This window comes from Xenopus laevis, chromosome 1S, assembly GCF_017654675.1.
Source record: "Xenopus laevis strain J_2021 chromosome 1S, Xenopus_laevis_v10.1, whole genome shotgun sequence".
Lineage (NCBI taxonomy): Eukaryota > Metazoa > Chordata > Amphibia > Anura > Pipidae > Xenopus > Xenopus laevis.
The window spans coordinates 173,894,654-173,922,040 of NC_054372.1; the positions used below are offsets into that span (position 1 = coordinate 173,894,654).

Consider the following 27,387-nt stretch of genomic DNA (forward strand, 5'->3'; position numbering starts at 1 on the left):
TATATAGTGAATAAAGTACCCCCTCTTGTAAAATATAAGGATATTATAAGTTACCCAGGAGTTTCATGACCATATAAAAGCACAAGGCCGAAGGCCATGGATACAGGTCATGGAACTCCGAGGTAACTTCTAATATCCTCATATTTTGCAACAGGGGGTAATTTATTTATTATAATAGACAAGTTTCAGTGAGTCATGTTACAGAAATGACATCAGAACTCCCCATTTATAACTGATGACATCAGAACTCACCGTTTATAAGGATATAATTTATAAGATATTCACGGCTTTTGTGTATTATATATATATTATATATGGCATTTGTGTATTATATTTTGTATAGTTTATATTTAGTGTATATATAACATGCAGCACATAATATCCTCCTATTTGTATCTGTAAGTTACGCTCCCACAGTTACGCTCCCACATAGACTGTTAGCTCTATGGGTCAGATACCTCCTTCCTCTCGTATGTTTAATACTTAGCTCTTAATCTTTACTACAACTATACTTTGTATTTATTATTGTAATAACCCCTGTTTGTGCTAATTATTTACTGTTACTGTACAGTGCTGTATAGCTCTACCTCATTATGCAAATAAAAATATACATACGTCTATTCATGTTAACGTGATCTACGGTACATAGACAATTATAAAAACAGTCCTGCTTGCTTCTAACCATTGGGGGTGTTCTTACTATTATCATCTATAGATAATGTTCAATTCTTTTCCTGCAAGGCACAAATTAAAGCAAAATATAGGCAAAAAAATACAAATAACTGCAGGAATTGGGCCTGTTATCCAGAACTTCTACATGACCATGGGAGGATTAAGACGAAGTACTTTTTTATTCAGACTTTTTTTAATAAATCTCGAAAAAAAACTGTGTTTCTCCCGTTTAAAACTCTGACCAGAAAATCAGACTTAATAAAATAACCCCCTAAAAAAAACCAATAGGCTGCTTCTGCTTTCAATAAGGATTCATTATATCTTGGTTTGGATCACATGCAAGGTACTTTTTTATTAATACAAAGAAAAATATAAATAAATAAATAAAAATTTGTATTATTTGAACAAAATGGAGTCTATGGCCCTTCCGTAATTCAGAGCTTTCCGGATAATCCAATAAACAGATTCCATACCTGTACTGTATTAGACTCAATTGTCATTCTAAGGTTAAATAAAGCAAAGACAAATAAAAAACTTTTAAATTGGATACATTAAATGTTTAATCTCATTAGAGCATTACAAACAGTTCTTTGAAGTTCAATTTATTTTATGAAACAAATACCAGTAACTGTGTTTGTCTCTTATTAGAAAGACCTTCACGTCCCTACAGTATCACCTTGATGACAAATCCGAGGCACACAAACTATTTCATTCTATTCTGGTGCCAGTTCTAATTAACAAAGGCTCAAAGGCATAAGAATGATGGGTTATTCTCAGATAACTGGCTATAGTATTAAATGGCAATGTCCCCATTTATTCAGTGTGTGCCTACTCAAAGCAATTTTGTCCAAGCGTTGCTATCTATCGGTTAAAGATGAGTATTAAATACCTAGTGGTGTGCTGAAGTACACGTCTGTCTGCATCAGTGTGCTATCTCATTCATTAATAAGCACATTAATAGGCACAACTAGCAAAGTTTGTAAATTAATTTGGGTACAACTGCTATGTTTATGTTTTATATGAGAACAAATGAAGGTTTCAGTAATTTACAACATGCAGGTTTTGGGACCTTAAAATATAGAGATAAGTAATGAAGTTAAACAAAACAGGAAGGAAAAAGATGCAGCAATGCTCCAGTATTTAAGAAACTGATATTTCCTGTCTATGAGTATAGTTTGCACAAATCTATGTAAGTGTGTGTAAAAAATATAATTTTAACTTGTCTCAGGTTGCTTGGGTAATAAAACCCTAACAGTCAAATAACAATAAAAAGCCCAAACTTGAGAGTTAAACACAACAAAGTTATATAATTTAGAAAAAAACACAATTACTAAAATGAAGACCAATTGCTAATTGTTTTAGAATTCTGCTCTCTACACCTTACAGGGGAACTACCGCAAAAATAAAAACTTAATACCTGTATAAGCTTCATCAGATTGAAATAAGAAAATTTCTTAAAAACAATGTAAAGGCAAAAAAATAAAATCCAATTTTTACTTTCTTTCATGAAAAACAAACCTATCTCCAATATACTTTAATTACAAAAAATGTGTATCGTTTTTATAAGAAACCTCACTGCATGCAGTTAAATTCTCCCTTCATTTACTGCTGTGGATAAGAATTGTCAGGCGGTCCCTAACTGCTTTGCAGGGAAACAATCATACTTATGAACAGCAGGGGGAGCCCCCGCCTTACTGTAGAGATTTGTATTGGATTTTATTTTTGCCTTTACATCCCCTTTACGATTTCCAACTCTAGCTGCAGGGATAAAGAACATGGAGCCAGATTTAAACAGATAAACTGGGAATCTATTTGGAGGATGATTTTGCTGCAGCCACTGGTTCTGCAGAGTTGGAGAAGGTTTTGTATTAAACAATATAAAAGCTATAAAATCCACATTAGATTACATGACAACACAGGACCAAGTGCAGTCTGCATATTATGATTATTAATCAGTTTTGCTGTATCGGCTTCAGGAAGATATTATTTGACTTGTGCTGTTTTGATAATTTATGACGATCCCTAAGCAGCCCAGACCACACTGAGCATGTGCACAGTCTTGGTCTTGCAAAGATGTTTAACAAAGTTACAAGATGGTGACCCCCTGTAGCCAACCTTGAAAGCATAAATCATTTGTTAGATTAGGTTTGTGGTGCAGTAAGTTTATTTTTAGTATGCAAAATACTGCATTTCTAGGCTTATTCTATTTTAGACTTTACTTCCCCTTTAATTATAGGCATTTAAAAATTCTGAAATAATCAAGTTTATCTTCAGTCTCCCCCTCTCAGCATCTATCTTCATTCTCTTTTCATGCATGAGTTGGATGTTACATTTTCAGCCAGAAAGACCCAATATATCTTTTAGGGGGGTCCCTTTTGTATTAGAGCTCACTCAAAAAACTACATCCAGCACAAACAAAATATAATGAAATTACTGACTTTGGGACAAATCCTGCATGTAGAGAGACAGGATTTTTAGTGATTTTAAAGGAACAGTTCAGTGTGAAAATTAAAACTGTGTAAATAGATATAAAAAATGTTTCTAATATATTTAGTTAGCCAAATATGTAATATATAAAGGCTGGAGTGAACAGATGTCTAATAAAAACAGCCAGAATCCAACGTCCTGCTTTTCAGCTCTATAACTCTTGAGTTTGTCAGCGACTTGAAGGGGGGCCACAAGGTACATTTCTGTTCAGTGAGTTTGTAATTGATCCTCAGAATTCAGCTCAGATTCAAAAGCAACAGAAATGACCCATGTGGCCCCCTCTCAAGTCTCTGATTGGTTACTGCCTGGTAACCAGGGTAACCAGTCAGTGTAAACCAAGAGAGCTGAAAAGCAGGAAGTAGTGTTCTGACTGACATGTTATACATCAAATCACTCCAGCCTTTATACATTACATTTTTGGCTAACTAACTATATTAGAAACATTTTTTATTTTGCACCGCCTATCTATTTATCCAGTTTTTATTTTTACACTGAACAATTCCTTTAAAAGAGTGAACTCTGATACATCTTCTAGGGTGTACCCCACAAATGTTATACTAGTCCTAACTGCCAATCAAAATCAGACTCCTGCATGAAAAGAGAGTGAAGAGTCATAGTAAGGAATAGTAAAAAGTAACTTGATTATTTTAGAAACGGTACAATATTTTTAATTGATTACATTTAGACTGTTTCTTATTTCATGATAAAGTTTGAATCTACAAATATAAAAAGTACAGATTTGAACACAATGGTGAAAGCTAAAGCTGTATGTATAGACTGGGTGTGTGCTATGTTACCCACTTACCGTACTTTTGTCTTTTAGAAGCTTCTCAATGACTTCAATCAGCATATCTTTTTGTTCAGGATCAAGACTGCAAGTTAAAAAATAAAGGGGTCAGAGACACGTGTAATAATTTGAGGAGTTTCATCAAAATATTTAAGTTGCTCCAAAAAAAGTTTAGACCAGTAAGATAAAAAATAAAGCTTAATGAGTTAGCAGAACACTGTTGTATATTAGTATACATATAAATGCTGAAGGGACCCATAGGGTTAAATCCCCAACCGCTTTGGGAACTTCTCTAGCAGGGTTGCCAGGCTGGTGGTTTTCCAGCCAAATTGGGCTACTAATTTAAAGTCCAGGTGGGTTTTCAAAATACAAACTAGCCAAGGTACAGATTTGTGCTAATTTTTGGGCCTTTGGCTGGTTTGTACTTTGTTACCAAATTTTGGGCTCTGTACCCAAAGCATTCTTGCATTTTCTGGTGACTTTCCTTAATTTCAAACAATTTTGGAGCAAATATCTGCTGGCCACCAAAATGTCTAGAGGTTGACCTGTTTTACCAATATTTATTGAAATTGTATATGTATTAGGGCCTTATGGGGCCCCTATACCTCCTGGGCCCCCCTCTGTAGTTACGCCCTATGTCCCAATTTGCTTCATGGTAAAATCTGTGAGAGAAAAATTTGAAAAAGGCACATTTTACATATATTATTTTATTTTTTTGACTTTTTTTCATTGCAAATATTGTGCTATTTTTTGGCTACTTTTGAAGTGTCTCTTGGCTAGTTTTGGGCTGGTTTTGTAGCGGACTTTGTAGCGGACTTCTGACCTGGCAACTCTGTTCTCTAGTAGCAAAGGAAACCCTGGTACATGTAATCTATGCAACTGGGTTGGATAGTTTTCCCTAATGGCCCAGGAAGGAAATTACCATTTTCTGTTCATGTTTCATATAGTAAGTAGGACTGAATGGCTCTTTCTTTTGGGCCTTCACCTATTGAACAGCATAGACAACGCTGTTTCTGAGGAAGGAGCCGCCTGAGGTAATGCTGCGCCCCCCTCGCCCGCTTACATGTCAGGGGGGAGGGAGGCAGCAACACTAGTGCGGAAAGCATAATTACGCTCTCTCATACTAGTAAAGCCGAATTTCCCGTTTAAATATTGGAAATTTGGCTCGTAAAGGTACCAGGAGCGGCTTTTTCAATTCGCTCATTGGCGAAGCACCCTTGAGAATGGATATATGCTGGGAAGCCTGAAGCATAAGGGTGGTGGCAGATGTGGCTACTGGGGAGATTAGTCGTCCAGAGACAAATCGCCTCTTCTTCTGGCGACTAATCTCCCATAAATGCCTTCCCGCTGGCTAGAATGTAAATCGCCGACAGGATGGCACTCTGATCACTTCAGCTTTCCGAAAGTCCCCTGAAGTTTCCTCGTGAGGCAAAGAAGAGGTGATTTGTCGCTGGGCGACTAATCTTCCCCAATAGCCAAGTCTGCCACCACCCTAAGGGTCCAGTAAAGGAGAAGGCCGTAAAGAAACCAACCCTTTAGTGTAAGTTTGGGAAACAGACCCTGTGAAAGTAGAAGGAAAGCTTAAAACTAAATAAGCCTTATCAGAAAGGTCCACCTAAATGTACCAGTAATCCCTCAAAGTAATGCTGCTCTGAGTCCTCTGTCAAAAGATACACAGCATTTCTTTACTTCTATTGAGTACACATGGGCTTCTGTATCAGACTACTTGAATTCAGCATAAACCTCCTTGCCCCGGGCTTGAGCATGCCCAGTTTGTTCCACTCCCCCCCCCCATTCTCTGCTGTAATCTGAGCCCAGAGCTACAAGTGAATAGGGAGAGACTCGGGCAAGAAGTGACGTCACACCAAGCTAATACTGCAGCGCCTATCCTAAACAAACAGTGAGCTTCTAGCACATTTTACTTAGGTATGGTAAAGCATTCTACAGAATAAATATAGCATTCTAGCTTGCACTATGGCAGCTAATCTTTTGGCAATAAAATGCTTCCGTAGCTTTCCTTCTCCTTTAACAGTAATAGGAATAGCACCCAAAATCCACTGTGTTTGTCTGCACACAGGGTGATGCACTACTTGGTAGGATGCAATGGATTTAGTAACCAAGTATCCAGCGGCAGTTGGAAGAACTTTTTATATTTTTTTTTAAAGCTGCCGCCTTATGCTATGTTAAATGCGTTCCTGCTTGAAACCTTCTAAGTCTGTCTCCACAGTGGTGTCAGGGTGTCCTGCAATGTGAATAATTATCACAGCAACCCATGTACCTCTATGACAACACTGTGCTGTGCAAGTACTACCTCCTGTGTTTGTGGTTAAGAACCTTTGGCATCCATTATCCTAACTGATTTGCAGAGTGAAAGGTGTAGTTAAACATCACCACCCTCTTCCTCCACACAGTAGCGCGTGGGCTGGGAAAGAAAGTCATAACGTAGCAGTGCTTTGCATCGATGTAGCTTGCTTTGGGCTATGAAAGGGTTACAGAGCCTTAATGGGCAGGTGCTCTTTGTGTATACAAGTGCATGGGAAAGTCTCATGATACAAGAATTAGTTAAAATAGAATGGCCGATGGGACGTGTGGTCACCTTTGCTGATTTTGTTTAATTTAATTTTTCTGCTATTGTCTTCTCTAAATAATACAATCTATGATGCCTTTCCCACTGTGAGTAACCGTTATTCTGTGGTCAGTCTAGGTCTTAACAAGGTAAATATGAGGTTGAGAAAATCAGTGATTCAGCCCACTGAACTAATAAGAGACATAATAATGTATTTCCAGCTGGCAGCTCAAGATCAGGAAGGAGACTTACGCTTTGCCATGAAGCCCCAATTAAAACCCAGACTAGAGGAAAATAAGGCCTCATTCTTAAAGCACCCGAAGTACCATTCCTAATAAGGGTCACAGCTAATGGTGAAATTACTGTGGGGATATAAGTAGATGCAGAAGAATAAGAATTTAGTGAGGTCGACAATTGAAATAGGGAGGAGGTAGTTAGAACAGAAGAAGAGCTGGAATCATATATACATAAAAAACTTTAAAGTTTCTGAATGCTAGAACAATAAACAGCTAGAAAAGCAAGCATTCTTCTGAAACATAGAGTTGCTTTCTCTGTAATGAAATGTTGTAGAACAAACCCATGCTGATGGAAAAACCATCCTGTTGGGGTTTTTGTTTTAACACTAATAAATTTTTAGAAAGCTAAAATGGGTACCCACATAACACAAAGACTGCTTATCTATTACTCTCTACCCTCTCATACACATGGGCAAAGAAGTTAAGACTGAATGTTCTGTGCATACAGCAATCTATATACTCAAACATTTACTATTTCAACACAGGGTGTATTTCCCCTTTAAAGGAGAAGGAAAGGCATTTTACTAGGGGGTTCCAAAAGTTAGGCCTAACTTTTGGCACCCCCAAGTATAACATGCCTTTCTGTTGTGTTTTGGTAGCCGAGGATGAGTAGAGTATAACAGTGCTTTATTCGCAGATTCATGCAGCCATTACACTTTACTTCTCCTTTAACAAGAAGAACACAAATGTAGCCAGAAGAGTAATTTATGTGTGCTTTTAATGCAACTCCACAATGATGCATCAATCGTTCCTGCTGCAATTAAAGTGGACCTGTCACCCAGACACAAAAATCTGTATAATAAAAGTCCTTTTCAAATTAAACATGAAATTCAATTTCTATTTTTTATTAAATCATTCATAGCTTTTGTAAGCTCATTTAAACATCTCAGCTGTCAATCAAATATTGTCTGCCCCTCCTCTATGCCCTGGGCATAGAGGCGGGCAGACAATTACTTTCACTTTCCATTCAGCACTTCCTAGAAATCACTGCTCTCCACACATTCCCCCAGTTCTGTTCACCTTTTTTTTGGGTGACGGATCCCCTTTAAGTTATAGACAATTAAAATTCCATGTGAGTCACAGTGTGAGCTGGCCCAAATAGACTGATGTGACCAAATTCTGCAACAAAGGTTCTCAGTGTGAACAAGCTCAACCAGACAGGAGATTTTCACTAGCTACAAATGCAAATTCATGTGTATATCTTGAGATAACTAGTGTACGTGTGAAACCAGAAAAATAAAGTAGAGATAACGGTCAACAAAACAAGGTTTGATGCCTCTCTACAGATGTTTTAAAGAGTCAGCAATACTGTACCTGTGAAGACGAATGACAAATATGAACATATACCTATATCATTATTCTGTTCAAAAAATACAATATTTTACAAACAATGAACTGCACAAACAAAGACAAACAAACACAATACACAGCAATCGTTATTGGCTACTGGGTCCAGTGGTCCCCAGCAGAAGAGGATGCCAAAAAATGCAAAAACGATTAAAACAATTTTTAAAAGTGAGTGAATTAAAACCTGTGAAAGGGGGAATTCATACATACTAAAAGTTAACCTAGAGGTGAATTACCCCTTTAAACCTAAACAAGTACAAAATCTACATGCTATTGGGCTGAATAGTAATCAGTTTAGAATGCTGAAAAACCGCAAAGAAACCAGTGTTACAAGCAACATGTATTTGAATGGATTAGCAACCTGCCCTACAGCTGTAGATTCTATAGGTTTCTGGTTTCTCAGAAAAAAGAGGGCAACCATTGTGTGTGTGTCTAGAACAAGGTGTATAAACATACAGTGCTGTAAAGACTATGCCAGTATTCTGCATTTTTAATATGTTTGCTGTTCATTCAATATGAATAACCCGGCCAGACACAAAGAAAAGCTGGAAGAAGTACAGACAGCTCTGTGACCTTGGTGGAGAAAGTAGGGACTGAAGTGGAGAGTTAATAAGATAAAAATTAAGTGAATCTCACACTGGCTTGCAGATGCCCACATTTTAAGATAGTAGAGTGTCGGTTACCATAAAAATTCTGAAAATGAAGGGCCATCCTAAATGAATAAAAATGTTACCATTCCTGCAAATCGCTAGCATCAAATTGATTACAGCATTTTTCCATCTAAACTAAACCCGTGTTGTATGTGGCAGATTATATATGGGCATCAAAGTATCACAGAACTGGTATTTACTTTTCATTGCTGTCATTACAAGAATGGGACCTGTTATCCAGAATGCTTAGGACCTGGGTATTTCCACATAATGTATCTTTCCGTAATTTGGATCTCCATACCTTAACTCCACTAGAAAATCATGTAAACGTTAAATAAACCCAATAGGCTGGTTTTGCTTCCAATAAGGATTAATTATATCTTAGTTTGGATCAAGAACAAGGTACTGTTTTATTATTACAGAGAAAAGGGAAATCATTTTAAAAAATGTGGATAATTATAAGATGTAGTCTATGTGAGATAGCCTCTGTAATTTGGAGCTTTCTGGATAATGGGTTTCCGAATAAAGGATCCCATACCTTAAAGGGATACTGTCATGGGAAAAATTTTTTTTCAAAATGAATCATTCTGCACTGAAATCCATTTCTCAAAAGAGCAAACAGATTTTTTTATATTCAATTTTGAAATCTGACATGGGGCTAGACATATTGTCAATTTCCCAGCTGCCCAAAGTCATGTGACTTGTGCTCTGATAAACTTCATTCACTCTTTACTGCTGTACTGCAAGTTGGAGTGATATCACCTCCTCCTTTTTCCCCCCAGCAGCCAAACAAAAGAACAATGGGAAAAATTAGCAGCTCCCTAACACAAGATAACAGCTGCCTGGTAGACCTAAGATCAACACTCAATAGTAAAAGCCCATGTCTCACTGAGACACATTCAGTTACATTGAGAAGTAAAAACAGCAGCCTGCCAGAAAGCATTTCTCTCCTAAAGTTCAGGCACAAGTCACATGACTGGGGGCTGCTGGGAAATTGACAAAATGTCTAGCCCCATGTCAGATTTCAAAATTGAATATTAAAAAAATCTGTTTGCTCTTTTGAGAAATGGATTTCACTGCAGAATTCTGCTGGAGCAGCACTATTAACTGATGCATTTTGAAAAAAACATGTTTTCCGATAACAGGATCCCTTTAATAATCTTTATATTTAATCTTTAATAATCTTTCTTTTCAGTATTTAAAAGGGGAAGGAAACGGGTTTTTTTAAAGGGGAAGGAAACGGGTTTTTTTAAAAAAAATATTGAACTTGGCTCAAAACATATATTTATTTTGCATATAACAAAAATACCATTACCTATAAAGCTTCTGGATTGCATGTGCTGCAGTTTTTCTTACATAAGGGGACAAGTCTGCTGAGGCTTCTTTGATTGCCAGCATCATTATAGGAACAATAATTGGGACACGGATGCTTGATAAAACTCTCAGCGCACTTGCACGAATCAGCTGGTTGGGATCCTTCAAAAGAGAGCACAAAGAAGGGTTATGTATTTAGCTTTAGGTTTTAACTTTAAAAGATACTAATTCTCAGATTAGCCTCAGGTTGATTTAGAAATATTTCCTATGAATTGCCTATGGTAAATATGAAGACCTGGAAAGTACTTTCTTTGTATGAAAGAGTATTAAGAGTTTGTGTTCTAATTATTTTAACATATGAAGGCAGCACAGCAACAGCGCATTTCACATCATGAGTAAAACTCAATCACCCTTTGGCAGCTCATATTCATTAGGAAAAAGGGTATATGCTGAGAGTATGATGTGTGAGTTGAAATTTAGGCAACCACTGTGTTTGGGTTGGGTGTGGGTCAGACTAGGGAAGTGCTGCCTCCTCCTCTAACACCTCCCGAGAATTCCCTGTCTTGATATGCAGATTAACGGGATACCCGTAGGTAATGAATTTACTAATAACATGGTGCCGGGTTGATGTACATTGTTCAATCACTTTCTGTGCATTTAAGGGAAAATGGGCCAGAAGCTCAGAAAGTCACTTCAGCTTATGACATTTATCTTAATTCTGCTTTACGGATTTTGACGAAGGACTTACTTTTAAAGCTCGTTGAAAAGTAGCAATAGACAAGAGAGCCAGGTCCTGCTGTTCCTCTGCATAGCGTACGAGATAGACATACACCAGCTTCTTTATCTGAAAAGAAAGAAATACATTTACAATTAGCAGAGATAGGGAAAGATGATGTACAATAGCATGTAACACAACAAGGAGCCAGATTAAAGGGGAGGGGATGAGGAAAAAGACAGGAGTATTGAGTGGTGTAAAGCTGTAAACAGACAGCTACATGTATACAGAAAGAAAGCTTTGTTCCTTAATACTCTGCGCCCAGCATGGTGACACAGTACATTTCCAAACTTCTGGCTTAACAAAATAAAATTATATACTCTCACTCTCCAGAGAGGCACTTTTGTGGCTGCTGGGTACAAGACATAACAATATTAAATCACAGAAGGTTGCACAATACAACATTTGTCCTTCTCCTGCTTTAGATTAGAGCAAATCAATAGTGACCACAAGAGGCCTGTGCGCAGAACGACTGCAGCATGCCGAGACAGGCTTCTTCTTTTGAAACCACTCTGTGACCAGATACGGGAGCTCTCGGGGACTGCGTGACTACAGCGCTCTCTTTGCACTTACTCTCATTCAATGTTACTACACGCCTGGCTGGGAAAACTAATAAGTACGGGGCCACATTAGTCTTGGGGAACACAGAAAGGTTTGTTTAATTAATTTATCAATGCTAGAACATCAAACTTCATGACATATTGACTAAACCTTTGATTTTTGGATTGTACCTCCGGCGCTGTAACGCTCTGAGTCCTTAGCTATCTGGGAATATCTGGCACACATCCCATTTCCCAACAAAGCTTGGGCCTTACAGATCAAATCCACAGACAGTATTACAGGCAGACATCTGCTCTTTAAACACTAAAATACACTGCAGCCATGCCTGGGCTGGATAAATACATTGATTCAATTCCCTCCTTTAATTGGATTTTAAAGAAAAATTCTTCCCCATCGGGACTATGCCAATTCCCTATGTGATATTGCAAGGCTTTATTAAAGAAGACCAACATAGTATGGTAAAATCTAAAGGGTATATTTATCAAAAAGTGAAGTTAAAGATCTCCACAGTCTAGAGTGAAATACCGCCACTCTCCATTCATTTCTATGGGATTTTAAAAGGTGTATTTAAGGATGAACTTTCACCCATTTATATATATATATATATATATATATATATATATATTTCAATATTGGGTCCACTTTTATTTAACTTGTTCATTAATGACTTAGGGGAGGGTATTGTAAGTAATGTATCAGTGTTTGCAGATGACACAAAATTATCCAGCCCAATTAATTCCATCCAGGATGTGGCATCCTTGCAACATGATCTTGACAAACTGGCAATCTGGGCAGCTAAGTGGCAAATGAGATTCAATGTTGATAAATGTAAAGTCATGCACCTGGGAGGTAAAAATATCCATTTATACCCTTAATGGGACTGCACTAGGCAAATCCATTATGAAAAATGACCTTGGAGTCCTTGTAGATGATAAACTTGGCTGTAGCAAGCAATGCCAGTCAGCAGCATCAAGGGCAAATAAGGTCTTGAGCTGTATTAAAAGAGGCATAGAGTCAATGGAGGAGGGAGTCATTCTTCCACTGTATAGAGCACTTGTAAGGCCCCATCTAGAATATGCCGTACAGTTTTGGTCTCCATCACTCAAACAGGACATTATTGTATTAGAGAGGGTACAGAGAAGGGCAACTAAGCTGGTAAAAGGTATTGAAAATCTTAGCTATGAGGAAAGACTGGCCAAATTGGGGATGTTCACACTGGAGAAGAGGCGCTTAAGGGGAGATATGATAACTATGTATAGATATATAAGGGGATCATATAATAATCTCTCTAATGCTTTATTTACCAGTAGGTCTTTCCAGCTGACACGAGGTCACCCATTCCGATTAGAAGAAAAGAGGTTCCATCTAAATATTCGTAAGGGTTTTGTTACAGTGAGAGCTGTGAAGATGTGGAATTCTCTCCCTGAATCAGTTGTACAGGCTGATACATTAGATAGCTTTAAGAAGGGGTTGGATGGCTTTTTAGCAAGTGAGGGAATACAGGGTTATGGGAGATAGCTCATAGTACAAGTTGATCCAGGGACTAGTCCGATTGCCATTTTGGAGTCAGGAAGGAATTTTTTCCCCCTCTGAGACAAATTCAGATGGGGTTTTTGCCTTCCTCTGGATCAACTGGCAGTTAGGCAGGTTAAAAAAAAGTTAAAAGGTTGAACTTGATGGACGTGTCTTTTTTCAACCTAAATTACTATGTTCCTATGTAAATACTCTTTAAAAATCCCATAGAAATGAATAAAGAATGGCGGAATTTCTAGAGGACTGTGGCTACCTTCAACTATATATATATAAATATACCCAAAAGAATGAAACTGTAACATCCCTATCCACTAGTATGATAATGTCAGTGCTGGGCAACTTTGTTAATGCAATGATCTGACATACAATAAGCCACACTATATATTTCATTAATTATGTCATACACAGAATGGAGTACACTGGCATACAGGGGGAAATCAAGTGTTTTAGAGGGCCACATCCAGTCTACGAGATTTTAGTTAAAGGGCTCTGCTCCATAGACTAAAGGTCAGGATAAAAGGTAAGCGCAAATAAAACATGATGGTAACAGGAGAGGCAAAAATAATAGTGAAGGGACAGTGGCAAAGTCCGGAAAGTTGAAATCCACCCTAAGGATTATCTGTATGTATGATTAGTTCTTATAGTAATTAGTACTTTCAGGTTCAAGGTCAATTTAAGTTAACTTTAAGGGGCAGATTTATCAAGGGTCGAAGTGAATTTGAGGGAATTTTCGAAGTAAAAAAATTCTAAGTAATTTTTTGGATACTTCGACCATCGAATAGGATACTACGACTTCGAATTTACTTTGACTTCTGTCTTCTGAATTTACTTTGATTGTCTCTTTAAAAAAACTTCGACTTCAATACTTCGCCAACTTAAACCTTCCGAATTGCTGTTTAGCCTATGGGGGACCTTCTGTTAAGTCGAAGGATTTTTTGGGAAAATCGTACGATAAAATCGTTCGATTCGGAGTACGATGTATAAAATCCTCCGACTTCGAATTAGAATGTCGGAGGATTCTATCTGATGGCCGGATTTCGCAGTTTTTTCTAATTCGAAATTCGAGCCTTGATAAATCTGCCCCTAAGTGTGTTATAGAATGGCTAATTCTAAGCAACTTTTTAATTGGCCTTTAATGTTTAGATTTTTGATTCTTTCCAGCTTTCAAAGGGGGGTCACAGACCCCATCTAAAAAACAAATGCTCTGTAAGGCTTCAATTTTATTGTTATTGCTACTTTAATTATTTTCCTTCTTCTTCTTCTGATTCTTTCCAGCTTTCAAACGGGGTCACTGACCCCATCTAAAAAACAAATGCTCTGTAAGGCTACAATTTTATTGCTATTGCTACTTTTCATTGCTCAGCTTTCTATACAGACCCTCCCCTGTTCATATTCCTGTCTCTTATTCAAATCACTGCAAAGTTGCTAAGGTAACCCTACCAACCAGTTTACTAAAACTGGAGAGCAATATGGCAGATGTTCTGTTTAAGTTTTGAAGATATCCTGATCTGCACCGGGTTTCGTTCAGTAATCCCAAGCTTTTGTTGTTTTTGCAGGTTTCAGGCGTCAAATACTAAAAAAGTCTATAAATCTTTTATACAGGAACAAGGCAAGGACTTGCACACTCTCTGCAGATTACAAGGTGATTTCAAGGCTTCCTATTTATAGATTTCATTCTTACTTGTCTGGAGAGGATTGATACCAGATCTAACAAGATGAGGGAAACTCCCAGTATGTTTTGAGTTAGGAGGCTTAGACCAACTCCACCCCTATAGTTGATAAACAGAGAAAGGCCCAGGACATTGCTGTTGGCCATGTTTTGCTTTCCCTGAAAGACCAGTTTTTATCCTTGAGATTAATCTTACCCCAATGACAGTATAAAAACCGACTTTATACGACAAGGAAAAGCCCCTGAAACTGCCCCACCACATGACACTGCTAATATAGGTAGTTATTTGCTTGAAAAATTCATGTATATTTTAACCAAGAATTACAGTCCCATAGGGTTAGCAGAGCACTAACATACAGAGCACTAACATACAGAGCACTAACATACAGAGCACTAACATACAGAGCACTAACATACAGAGCACTAACAGATACAGAGCACTAACAGATACAGAGCACTAACAGATACAGAGCACACATATAAGCAAGATTAGTTACATATACACCATACGGGGCAAGCAATGCCCTTCAGCGTTTACAATGCATATCCATTTCTACATAACAATAAGGGTGGGGCTGGAGAGTGACTAAGGCTTTGTTGTGTGACGGTTATGGTAACTAAATGACTAACTTTACAGACAAAAATATCCAAAATTATGTATGCTGTACAAATGCAAGTTTTCCTTGATAGGGGTCTGTGCATTTAGGCTAGAAATGGATGGGTGCTTGAGTGCATCAGAGTAAGTGTACGGAGATTTATGAGCAATTATGAGTTAAAGGGAAAATATCCCTCTGAGCATGCACGTTTATATACAAATATAGCATATAAAACAGGTCAAATGTCAAATAATGTTTCATATAAATGCATTTTCAAAACTTACATTTCTAGTACAGGTATGGGACCTGTTATCCAGAATGCTCGGGACCTTGGGTTTTCCGGATAACGGATCTTTCAGTAATTTGGATCTTTATACCTTAAGTCTACTAAAAAATCATGTAAACCTTAAATAAACCCAATATGCTGGTTTTGCTTCCAATAAGGATTAATTGTTTCTCAAGCTACTGTTTTATTATTACAGAGAAAAGGGAAATATTTTTTTAAAATTCTGGATTATTTGGATAAAATGGAATCTATGGGAGATGGCCTTTCCATAATGCTGAGATTTCTGGATAATGGGTTCCCGGGAAAACGGGTCCCATACATGTATAATGTGTCAGGTAGCTAGTACAGAGAGAGCAAATGCTCAAACAACTAAAGGTCCCCATAGATGCAAAGATCTTTCGTTGGTGAACGATCGATTTCAGTGCAATCCGACCAATCTGTCAAATTATCGCGAGGTTAGTGGGAATCAAGCGATCGTGCATCTTACGATTTTTCGTCCGACATCTGTCAGAAAATTGATTGGCCAGGATAAAAAAAATTTATTGGCCCCAGTGCAATCTATCTATGTTTGCAGGGCCAAGCAGGCAGCAATTTCGCTTGAAATGGCCTTTTTAGTTTATGGACAAATCGTACATTTAAACAATCGTTTCGAGATAATCGTGGTCTCACGATAATGAAAAGATCTTTTAAAAATCTTTACATCTATGGCCAGCTTAAGGTAAATCTCGTCAGTCAGAAAAGGACAGCATCAACAAAATCAAACCTGCCCAATTGAGAACTGCCTGATTTTTGGGTAGGCCCCATGCATCAGTGTATTGCCACCTTTTCATATTTTCCCACAATATAGTGGTTAAAATTGCACGTTTGTCCTGTTATTATATAGGAAATGATTGTGTGTCTGCACGGATTAAATTTTGGTATTGTAAGGGGGTTCCTAAACTAATTTTGAGTCAGAAAACCTCTGTTGGACATGAAGTGTGTATTTACTGGGTGTGTTTGTCCTTAACTTAGTGATGTGCAATGCTAAGTGTTTGGTGTTGAACCTTTAATAATTAATTTTGTCTAACTTATTTCTGTAGAGTTTACGTGTATATTTGGGATGAATGGATTCATGTTTTGTTCTGTATGGGCCTTATCTAACTGTGTGCTTAACCACTCCCTGGTTAAGGTAATACAACTCTCTATTAACCTCTTTTTTGTTTTGCTTAAATGCTCATTCAATTCTTATACCAAAACCTGCAGAAGGAACCGAGTCACTTTTGCTTTTACTAGCATTCTTATGCCTTGTTAATTTCTGTTTTAGAAATACTCTCTGCTATCTGATTTTGGTACTTCCTTTCAGCTAAAATAATAACCATATTTGGTAGGGGAGTCTGACAGATACTCATCTCTTTCTTACTAAATACTTACTAAGTAGAACAAAAAGATTTGGCCAACTTGCATAGCTTTTGTCTATCTTGCATGTAAGCCAACTGTTCAGAAAACACAAAGTTCAGCCCGTGCCCCCCTAAAGGGAGAAGGAAAAGTTCAATACCTGAGTGCCACATGTTAGGCATCCCCCTGTGATTATAATAACTTTCCTGGTTTCTCCAGGCAGAAAACTGCACCACCTGAGGTACTTCTCATTGAGCACTATGGAGCTTCCTGCTTTCTCTTCCTTTACGCAGATGCAAACAAAGAAACAGAAGAAGATCCCTCCACGATGCTCATTGAGAAGTTCTCCGGGCTGCTGCAGTTTTATGTTAACGGGGCACTGGCCCGGGTATCAGGTATTGTAAGGGATTACAATCACTAGGGAGGTGCCTAGTATTTGGCACCCACTAGTATTTGAACCTTTACTTCTTCCTTTAAGACTCAAGTCAGATGGCTACATTTCTTGTAGCATTAAGAAAGCCCAAGAATGCTCCTAAAAAGCTTGACAGCATAATAAAGGGTGTCACCAATGACTTCTTCTTGTAAACAATGCTGGCCACATTGCCTCAGTAACTCAAACAGGTCATATATATATTTATAGTTGGGACCTCTGCAGTGTCTACCCAAGGACTCGGTCTTAAAACACACAAGTCCAAGACCATCAAGGCCAGATGTTGCGGTTCAGGGTTGCATTGCTTCAGGACACTTTTTCCTGCTGCATTCCTATTGAAGGTAGTTCCCCAGTGTGTGCTATTTAGTTCTATTTACCTAGAGTACATTTATCCCTAAATTATCCCTATAGAGGACTGAACTATGAACAACTGTCATAAGCTTGGCTTATCCCTATTCCCTTTCCAGCCAAAATTATTCAGTCTTATTCCAAAACAACCTTTCTTTGGCCGATATATAAATTTCTTATTGTGGCAGAAAAAAAACACTCCTCATTCTGAAGTTGTGTGCTTAAGTTCAAGTATAGAAGAGATGAGAGTTCAACTAATGCAAAACAGGAGCACCTCAACCAAGCGGAGGTGCTCTATGCAACTCTGAAACAAGGGGCAACAAGCAAGTGCCAAGAAATGCAAAGTGCCTACAATAAAGCCCAATCAGCTGCTCTTTTCTCTCAAGGCTTATCTATCCCAAGCACTGTGCATTTACTGTGCAAAACAATCCGCTTTCTGAAAAGAAGTTTAAAACAAAATTCAATTTACATACTACTCACCTCCAGATTTTTGCTAGCAACATTTTTGACAACAGCAGGGAACAGCTCCGAGGCATTTTTTCCATCTGAAATCATCTGAAGACAGAAGAGAAATTACCCCAGTGAGTTTTGGTGGTACATGTCACAGTAGGAGATATATTTATAAAGTTGTGTAAAATAAAATGATGTTGGATGTTGGAATACAATACCAAACTATGTAAAATCCCACATACTTATAAAGCTGTGTAGTGTTATTATTGGAATATGCAGCCAAGTGTAAAATTCTGACATAAAAAGAGACATTATCTACTTGCACCGGGGATGCAAACACATACCCCGACAATTCTCTTCATTGCTTCCAGCTTGGAAGAATCTTTGTTGCTTTCCAGCATTTGCTTTAAGTCGTCATTCCTAGAGAAATGGGGGAAAAAAAATAAACTGTCACTAAAATGTACATATAATTACATGTGAAGTTCACTTTTAAATTAACTTTTAGTAGGTTAGAGATGGATCCCAAGCAACTGTTTATTCGGTCTTTGTTTTTTCAAGTTGTATGTTTTTTTTTTAAACCAGGCTTTCCAGTTCTGCCTCTGCCTTTATGTCATTCTACTATTCATCTTTCAGTCTGACTTGAAATTAAATGAGCTATTTACATTATATGACTATATGAATTGTGAATTCTGTATATACATTACTGAAATGTTCTGCAACTCTTCACATTGAGTTGTTAATCATTCGCTTCAGTCCCTGCCCCAGTGGAGCTTACAATCCAATTTCCCTACCACATGCACACACAAATACGGGTGCATACACTTGGGTCAGAATCACTGAGGGGTAAAGTGATTGCAGCTGCCATGCAGACTATTTCCCCTTTAAGAAAAGTACATGACATCATATCATTATTAAGCCTGACATGGAAAGAGTTACAGGAATCAGTTGGAAGTGCAGCAGCTTCATAATGGCAAACATATAAATGAAGGTGAACTTTCCTTTTGTGAGAAGGCAAGCAGAAGGTTAATTAGTCCTGCTCATAAATTATTTCCAGACATCCTCCATTCATCCTTGTCGCCGCTGTATTACCTATGCATATTAACAGGGTCCAGCACAGCGAAAACATAAAGATTTGCACAGCTACCAACACACACTGAGGTTCTTCTCTAGGGCTCCTGCCAGGCAAAACAACTCTTTGTTTTTTGTTTTGTTGTTACTTCCATGGAAGACAAAAATCACAATTCAAACAGAAGGGGCTTATTCAAATAGGTTGTGATACACAGGAATAAACGTGGCCATACAAGGGCCCCTCGAGGCCACAGCTTATCAACCTGCACAAGGAATATATGGGAAAGGGGTGTTGACAAGGGGCTTAGCAAATCTGACTTTTCTTATCTTTTAAAAAATGTCCCGATCAAATGAGCAATTGATTTAATGCAACTAATGACTAAACTAAGAAAGATTTTTCCTGTCCACTAGCAAGTGCTCAGACGTGGATCCAAAGTGATTAAGCAAACTGTCTGTGCGGGGAGACTATGCCTATGGCTGGGGAAAATATCAACAATAAGATCAGCCCAATATCGCCCACCTCAATGTGGGCATATTGGGAGAGATCCGCTCGCATGGCGACATCGCCAAATGCGCGTATCTCTACATCTATGGCCACCTATCTCTACCCAAGCACAAAGCAATGGCAACACAAGCAGAGATTATGTGTGTGTGTGTATGTGCAGGAATTATATATACATTTTTTAAAAGTTGATGATATCCCTGATAAAAGAAAGTATCAATGATTTTAAAGTAAAAGGGTGCACTGGTGATGATTCTGGTGTAGCAAAAGCCAGCTTATTTAAAACATAAAAAAATTAAAACTTGAGGTGAGATGACTTCAGCTGAACATTATTTAATTGGTTAGAACCAGAACATGCCCTTTAAGCTTACTGACACTTAATTCAGCTATTTAGATTGCAAAAGATGCATGGGGTTGGCACTGAGCAAGAAATAAAATTCATTCTATAACGCGCACCAGACGCAGAGCTTACATTCAGAAACTGCTGGTGAGTCAACAGTTGGATTTGTGTGCTACAACTGATGTCAATTAATCCCCATGTCATTAAGGAGATAACAATCCACTCCAGGCATTTTGAGACCTTATTATATGGCTCCATGTTTTAGGTTTTAAAAGCTCAGGGACTGCATCGTTATCTCCCTGATAATTTGGGTAAGTTGACATATCAGGGAAACATATTTATGTATGAGGCACAGTACACAATTAGGTGGGACCATTTGTGCTAATCAGCCCTAAACCACAGCATGGTGCGCCCTTCCTAATCCAAAATTCTTCTTGCCCAAAGTGCTTTCTCTCTAAGCACCATAAGTACCTACATTTTACCAAATGCTGTTTATATACGTCATATACAGTGAAACCTCAAATTTACATCCCCTGATTTTAAGTTTTCCTCATTTTACAATGTTTTTTGGTGGTCCCACTTGTATATTATGCATAGTACATTTCCCTGATATTATATTTCCCCAGATTTTACACCATCTTTTTCTGGTCCCCTGGAAAATGTAAACTGGGGGGTCTACTGTATATCTTCCACTATGCCTATGTAGCCTTATTACACACCATGACAATTTTACATGTTTAAATGGACACTGCACAGCTTGCAGAAGCGTAGCCAATCAATAGACACTGCTCTAACAGTATCAAACTTATCTAACAATCACAAAGGGGCATTCAGATTGTCTCTGCTATTGCAGAAAGATCTGCCGAGGTTAACAACAGGCAGCTTCAACCCATACATTAAAGGCAAATAAGCAGACAAGAATTGTTCTGTGCTGGCAATGAGATACAGATTCATATTTTAATATGGAAATAGTGGAGAATATAAAATTTAACACCCATATAAATGGAACAGTGTCCCTTTAAATGGCCTACCCACATATATTAATACAACGTACAGCAGGGACGGGAAACCAGCAACCCTGCGGACGTGGCTAAACTTCAGCTCCCAGCAGCCACTGATAACTTGTAGTTCAACAACATCTGGAATGTGCAATGTTGGTCATTCCACCCATCAGCACCTACCCTGCAATAAGCTGCTCAGAGGACGGGTCAGTCTCTGCGGGGTTCAGTCGGATTTCCTCAGCAGTCGGTTCTACGTCGAAACTAATCTGCAGTTTATCGGCCACAATGAGAACAGTTTTGACAGCCGATGCCGGACCTACTAAACTCATCAGGGTCTGCTCCATGGTGTTGCTGTGCCCTTACAGGTCTCTCAGTACAACAGGATACCAACTCCCTTAATAAAATAACAATTTTCTTCAAAATTTCAAAACCTCACTTCCCTTCAAAAACAGCCGCTGGCAGTCTTACAGTGGCCAAGCTGGCACCATGCCACGCACATCATCCAGTCTTCATAGTCCCGGCCTTCCAGCTCCAGGAAACCTCAGCAGCAGCAGGGCTTTCCTATAACCTCATGCTAGAAAGAGGGAACTGTATATTATTGTGTTACATGCCTTGCGGTTACAGTTGCACAAACCTGTGTGTCACGCTCGCTGTGCAAAAGGAAACAACTCATGCAGCCGACCAGTCAAAAATCGGCACTCGTTGCTTTAACTAAACATGCTCAACCACTAGTGAAATGCAGTTCAGCAAGTGGCACAATGTGAAGCATGGAACTGCTCAAGGTGTGTCTGCAAGGTGAGCACACAAACCAATTCACTAGTATTGTAACCTGAGCCCCGCCTCCTTCCCAAACTCTATACACACAGCACAGGGTCGGGCGGCCAATCACTTACATGCACTAGCCCATTGCATGGTATTGCCCTAGTGGAGCACCAAATGCAGGTGCATAAACTGTTGTTGAGATACTGTCTATTCTATGGAATAGCGAGAGGATTTTTCCAGTGCTGTTAGAACTGTAGGCACCATAAAGTAGGTTGAATTATTTGGGCACTAGGGGGGGTGCTATAGACCTTTAGCTACTAGTAGGCTTGGGCGAATTTGACCTGTTATGTTTCACCAACAATTCGGCGGTGGCGGAAATTTTTTTTTTGACACGCGGCGAATTTTTTTGAAGCACGTCAATTTTATTTTGACGCGCAAAGCGATTCAAGTCTATGGCCGTCATTTCCACGGCGAAACAAGGCAAAAAACTTGCCCATCCCTAGTAACTAGTGATCCATACATATTTATCCCTGATCAGCTTTCTCTATGTGCCTAGATAACAAAAGGTTTTTTACCTTTAAATTAACTTTTAGTATGATGTAGAAAGTAATTGTAGAGAGTCATATTCTGAGATAATTTGCAATCTGGTTGCTAGGGCCCAAATTACCTTAGCAACCATGCACTGATTTGAATAAGAGACTGGAATATAAAGAAGAGAAGGTCTGAATAGAAAGAGGAGTGATAAAAGGTAGCAGTAACAATACATTTGTAGCCTTACAGAGCATTTGTTTTTTAAGATGGTGTCAGTGACCCCCATTTGAAAACTAGGAAGAGTCAGAGGAAAAAGGCAAATAATTCAAAAACTATAAAAAATGAAGACCAAATGAAAAGCTGATTAGAATTATCCATTCTATGACATACTAAAAGTTAACATAAAGGTGAACCACCCCTTTAAGACCGTATTTTCTATATGGGCAAGTGCCTAGGGCAGAAGTTTTAGGGGACGGTCCTCGGGTGCCTATATAGAAAAATAACAAATGTTTTTTTTTTCCCCTAGCCCCCACCAGACACCCTGACACTTGCAGCTAAATTGGAGTTGAGCTGTGATTTTTGCATGCACAGACTGTAATGCCCATGTGATAATCAGCAATGGCAGAAATCTGGTGCCTAGGGATGGGATCAATGCAAATGGTCCCTTGTATTATACCAGCTAAAAAATAACTAATTTAAACCAACGCAGTGCTCTGCTAAGCACTTTCACAGCTTCCATTATTATTCTATAGTTTCTTCTAGGGATGCACTGAATCCACTTTTTTGGATTCGGTCGAACCCTCAAATCCTTTGCGAAAGATTCGGTCGAGTACTGAACTGAATGCAACCGCTAATTTGCATATGCAAATTAGGGGTGAGAAGGGGAAACCATTTTTTACTTCCTTGTTTTGTGATCAAAAAGTCACGTGATTTCCCTCCTCCCTAATTTACATATGCAAATTAGGATTTGGATTCGGTTCAGCCAGGCAGAAGGATTCGGCCGAATCCGAATCCTGCTTAAAATGGCAGAATCCTGGCCGAATCCCGAACCGAATCCTGGATTCGGTGCTTCCCTAGTTTCTGCGATATTAGCCGTTTTAGACTGCAGCTCTCTTTAAGGATCAGTGTCAGTAAATCTTGAATTAAAGGACTATGTAGGTTGTGCATACAGAAAGATTTTGTTTTTGTGTATCTATTGAGTAGGAATTGTTCCTGCTTTACACATGATCAAAATACTGTGGTCATTTAGAATAGCATGAGTGAGAACAAAGCACTAGACATGCAATTACAATTATTGCAGCTCTCCCCCCATAATATAGACATTTCAATATATCTATATATATTTATAATGTATGTATATATTTAGGGAGGGTTGCCACACACTTCCTGCTGCTGATTTATGCCTCTGTAAATCACACATCTTATATTTACTTGTTGCCAGTTGCTCTGCTGACATCTTGTGGATGCACATTAGTATTACATTTCCGGATATATCCGCATTTTAACTGTAACTTTTACTCTTCTGTAGATTATGTTAAAAGGAAACTTGTGTCTTTGTTCTTATTTATTTTAAAGTGTTTGCGGTGGAGTAAATGGCAAAACAGGGCAGAACAAAAGAGGACTTAAAAGCAAATTAATTTGAAAATTCCTGTTAAAATTAGGGATGCACCGAATCCAGGATTCAGTTCTGGATTCCACCTTTTTCAGCAGGATTCGGATTTGGCCGAATCCTTCTGCCGAACCGAATCCAAATCCTAATTTTCATATGCAAATTAGGGGCGGGGAGAGAAATCGCATAACTTTTTGTCACAAAACAAGGAAGTAAAAATGTTTCCCCCTTCCCGCCAATAATTGGCATTTGCATTCGGTTCGGTATTCAGCTGAATCTCACAGAAATCTCAAGAATCTGGGGGTTCGGGCGAATCTCTTGCAAAGGATTCAGGGGTTTGGCCAAATTCAAAATAGTGGATTTGGTGCAGCCCTAGTTTAAATATTCCAATTTTAAAAGCATGGATAGCAAAAGAATAAAAAGGCAGTTATAACACTTTTATTTATATTAAACATTAAAAAACTACCACAAGTCCTGACCTTCTTTCTGCCACCCATTATATGAGCATTTTCCATTACAGGTGGACCTGGTTATCCAAAATGCTAAGGACCTGGGGTTTTCCGGATAATGGATCTTTCTGGAATGTGGATATTCATACCTAAATCATGTAAACATTAAATAAACCCAATAGGCTGATTTTGCTTCCAATAAGGATTAATTATATCTTAGTTGGGATCAAGTACAATGTTCTGTTATATTATTACAGAGAAAAAGGATAAAAAAAAAATTGATTTGGATTATTTGGATAAAATGGAGTAAATGGGAAACAGCCTTTTCGTAATTTGGAACTTTCTGAATAATGAATCCCATACCATTTTGAGGTATACCGGTATTTCAATGCTGCCTGTGGGTGAAAGGTTAATACTGGGCACACACAGGCAGCATTTATATATATTCCAGAATAATGTAGGTGTAGGGGTTTCATACACAGAAGTTTTTACATTTTATTTATTTTAATCATTACATTCTTTCTACAACGCATCGTATCAGCAATTTTTACATTACAGGTATGGGACCTGTTATCCAGAACGAGAAGGACCTGGGGTTTTCAGGAAAATGGATCTTTCAGTAATTTGGATCTTCATACCTTAAGTCTACTAGAAAATCATGTAAACATTAAATAAACCCAATAGGCTGGTTTTGCTTCCAGTAAGGATTAATTATACAAGGTGCGGTTTTATTATTACAGAGAAAAAGGAAATCATTTTTTATTTGGATTATCTGAATAAAATGGAGTCTATGAGAGAGAGCCTTTTTGTAATTCGGAACTTTCTGGATAACGGGTTTCCAGACAACTGATCGTATACTATTTTGAGGCATATACAAATGCTGCGTGTGAGTGAAAAGCTAATACTGGGCACAGACCAACAGCATTTATATTAGGTATGCGCCGAATCCAGCAGGATTCAGATTGGGGCGAATCCTTCTTCCCTACCTAACAATCTGAATCCTAATTTGCATATGCAAATTAGGGGCGGGAGGGAAATAGCATGACTTTTTGTCACAAAACAAGGAAGTAAAAAATGTTTTCCCCTTCCCACCACTAATTTGCTTATGCAAATTAGGATTCCGCTTAGGTTCAGTATTCGGCTGAATCTTTTGCAAAGGATTCGGGGGTTCGGCCTAATCCAAATAGTGGATTCAGTGCATCCCTAATTTATTTATACTCCAGAATAACGTAGGGGCCTCATACAGAGAAGTGTATCTAACCAGAAGGGACAACATATCAGAAAAAAAGCAAAACCAGCCAAGGCACAATGATGATCTCTTTATAAAATCACTATAGTTGTCCTGAAACTTCCTAAAAGCACAGCAGTTGCAGCCATGGCAAGCAAAAGCAGCGGGTAAAACTCAGGGTCACTTACTCTTTATTGACATTTACAGCACTGCTGCTAGGCATGCCTGTTTCTAATTGAACAAAGAGTGACATGACAAGAAAACCACCTAGATGAGACACAGCAATGTGAGCATTTACCCCGGCAACCATGCAATGGTTTGAGTAAAAGACTGGAATATGAATAGAAAAGGCCTGAATAGAAAGACCAGTAATAAAAAGCAGCAATGACAATAGATTTGTAGCCTTACAGAGCATTTGTTTTTAGACAGGGTCAGTGACCCCCCATTTGAAAGCTGGAAAGAGTCAGAAGAAAAAGGCAAATAATTCAAAAACTATATTAAAAAAAAAGAAAAAAATGAAGGTCATTTGAAAAGTTGCTCATAATTGGCCATTCTGTACCATAGTAAAAGTTAACTTTAGTGAACCACCTTTAATTTAGAACATCTTGTAACATGTTTGATGATGCTTAGGGTTCCTGGGAAGACTTGATTTTGCATGCTCAATTGTGCATTATTTGTACAAAATGTGTCCTATGTGCTAAGTGTCTGGCAGATGCCACTGAATAGAATGGCACACGGCATGGGTGGCACCAATGGTATTGATGAGATCCACTAATGATCGGGCAGTCTCCTTATAAAGTGAATGGAAGGAGTGGTTTGGTCCACTGTGTACAGCCCATGTGCCATTAGCCAGAAAAGTGACTATAGTGCACAGTAACTAGAGTGCCCTGCAAAAAAATCTTCAGAGGGGCCCGGCACACTCTGATCCCCATCCTCCCGCCCACTTCCCGTCCCGACTCTGCCCCGCCTGACTCTACCCACTTCCCCACACCGACTCCGCCCACTCAGTGCAGACTTGAGTCCCCCTTCCTCACCGCAGGTAAGGAGCTGGGAGGAGGAGGTTTTCTTATTACATACATAGCTAAATCAGGTTGAAAAAAGTACATAAAGTTCAACCCCTCCAAATGAAAACTCAGTATCCATACACACACCCCTCCATACTTTCACATAAATTCTATATACCCATATCTGTACTAACTATAGAGTTTAGTATCACAATAGACTTTGATATTCTGTCTGTCCAAAAAATCATCCAAGCCATTCTTAAAGGCATTAACTGAATCAGCATCACAACATCACCCGGCAGTGCATTCCACAACCTCACTGTCCTGACTGTGAAGAACCCTCTACGTTGCTTCAAATGAAAGTTCTTTTCTTCTAGTCTAAAGGGGTGGTCTCTGGTACGGTGATCCACTTTATGGGTAAAAAGTTCCCCTGCTATTTGTCTAAAATGTCCTCTAATGTACTTGTAAAGTGTAATCATGTCCCCTCGCAAGCACCTTTTTTCCAGAGAAAACAACCCCAACCTTGACAGTCTCCCCTCATAATTTAAGTCTTCCGTCCCTCTAACCAGTTTAGTTGCACTTAGTCTCTGCACTCTCTCCAGCTCATTTATATCCCTCTTAAGGACTGGAGTCCAAAACTGCACTGCATACTCCAGATGAGGCCTCACCAGGGACCTATAAAGAGGCAGAATTATGTTTTCATCACTTGAGTTAATGCCTTTTTTTATGCAAGACAGAACTTTATTTGCTTT

General features: G+C 38.5%; 1 protein-coding gene across 3 annotated transcripts in view; it reads right to left on the reverse strand.

The window, feature by feature from the left end:
- The window catches only part of ap3b2.S (adaptor related protein complex 3 subunit beta 2 S homeolog), a 146,437-nt gene that overhangs the window by 113,333 nt on the left and 5,717 nt on the right, over positions 1-27,387 (reverse strand). For 2 of the 3 annotated variants that reach the window (XR_005965106.1, XM_018244452.2), the window contains exons 2-6: positions 18,486-18,561; positions 18,172-18,246; positions 10,868-10,963; positions 10,121-10,281; positions 3,965-4,031 (exon numbers count right to left, since the gene is read on the reverse strand). Coding sequence is in view for 2 of the 3 variants with exons in the window: in XM_018244452.2 (XP_018099941.1) it covers positions 3,965-4,031; positions 10,121-10,281; positions 10,868-10,963; positions 18,172-18,246; positions 18,486-18,561 (475 nt within the window). In the remaining variant the exon portion in view is untranslated. Of the gene's footprint in view, positions 1-3,964; positions 4,032-10,120; positions 10,282-10,867; positions 10,964-18,171; positions 18,247-18,485; positions 18,562-21,232; positions 21,843-27,387 lie in introns of those variants that run through there. The other variant, XM_018244453.2, reaches the window with a different exon arrangement.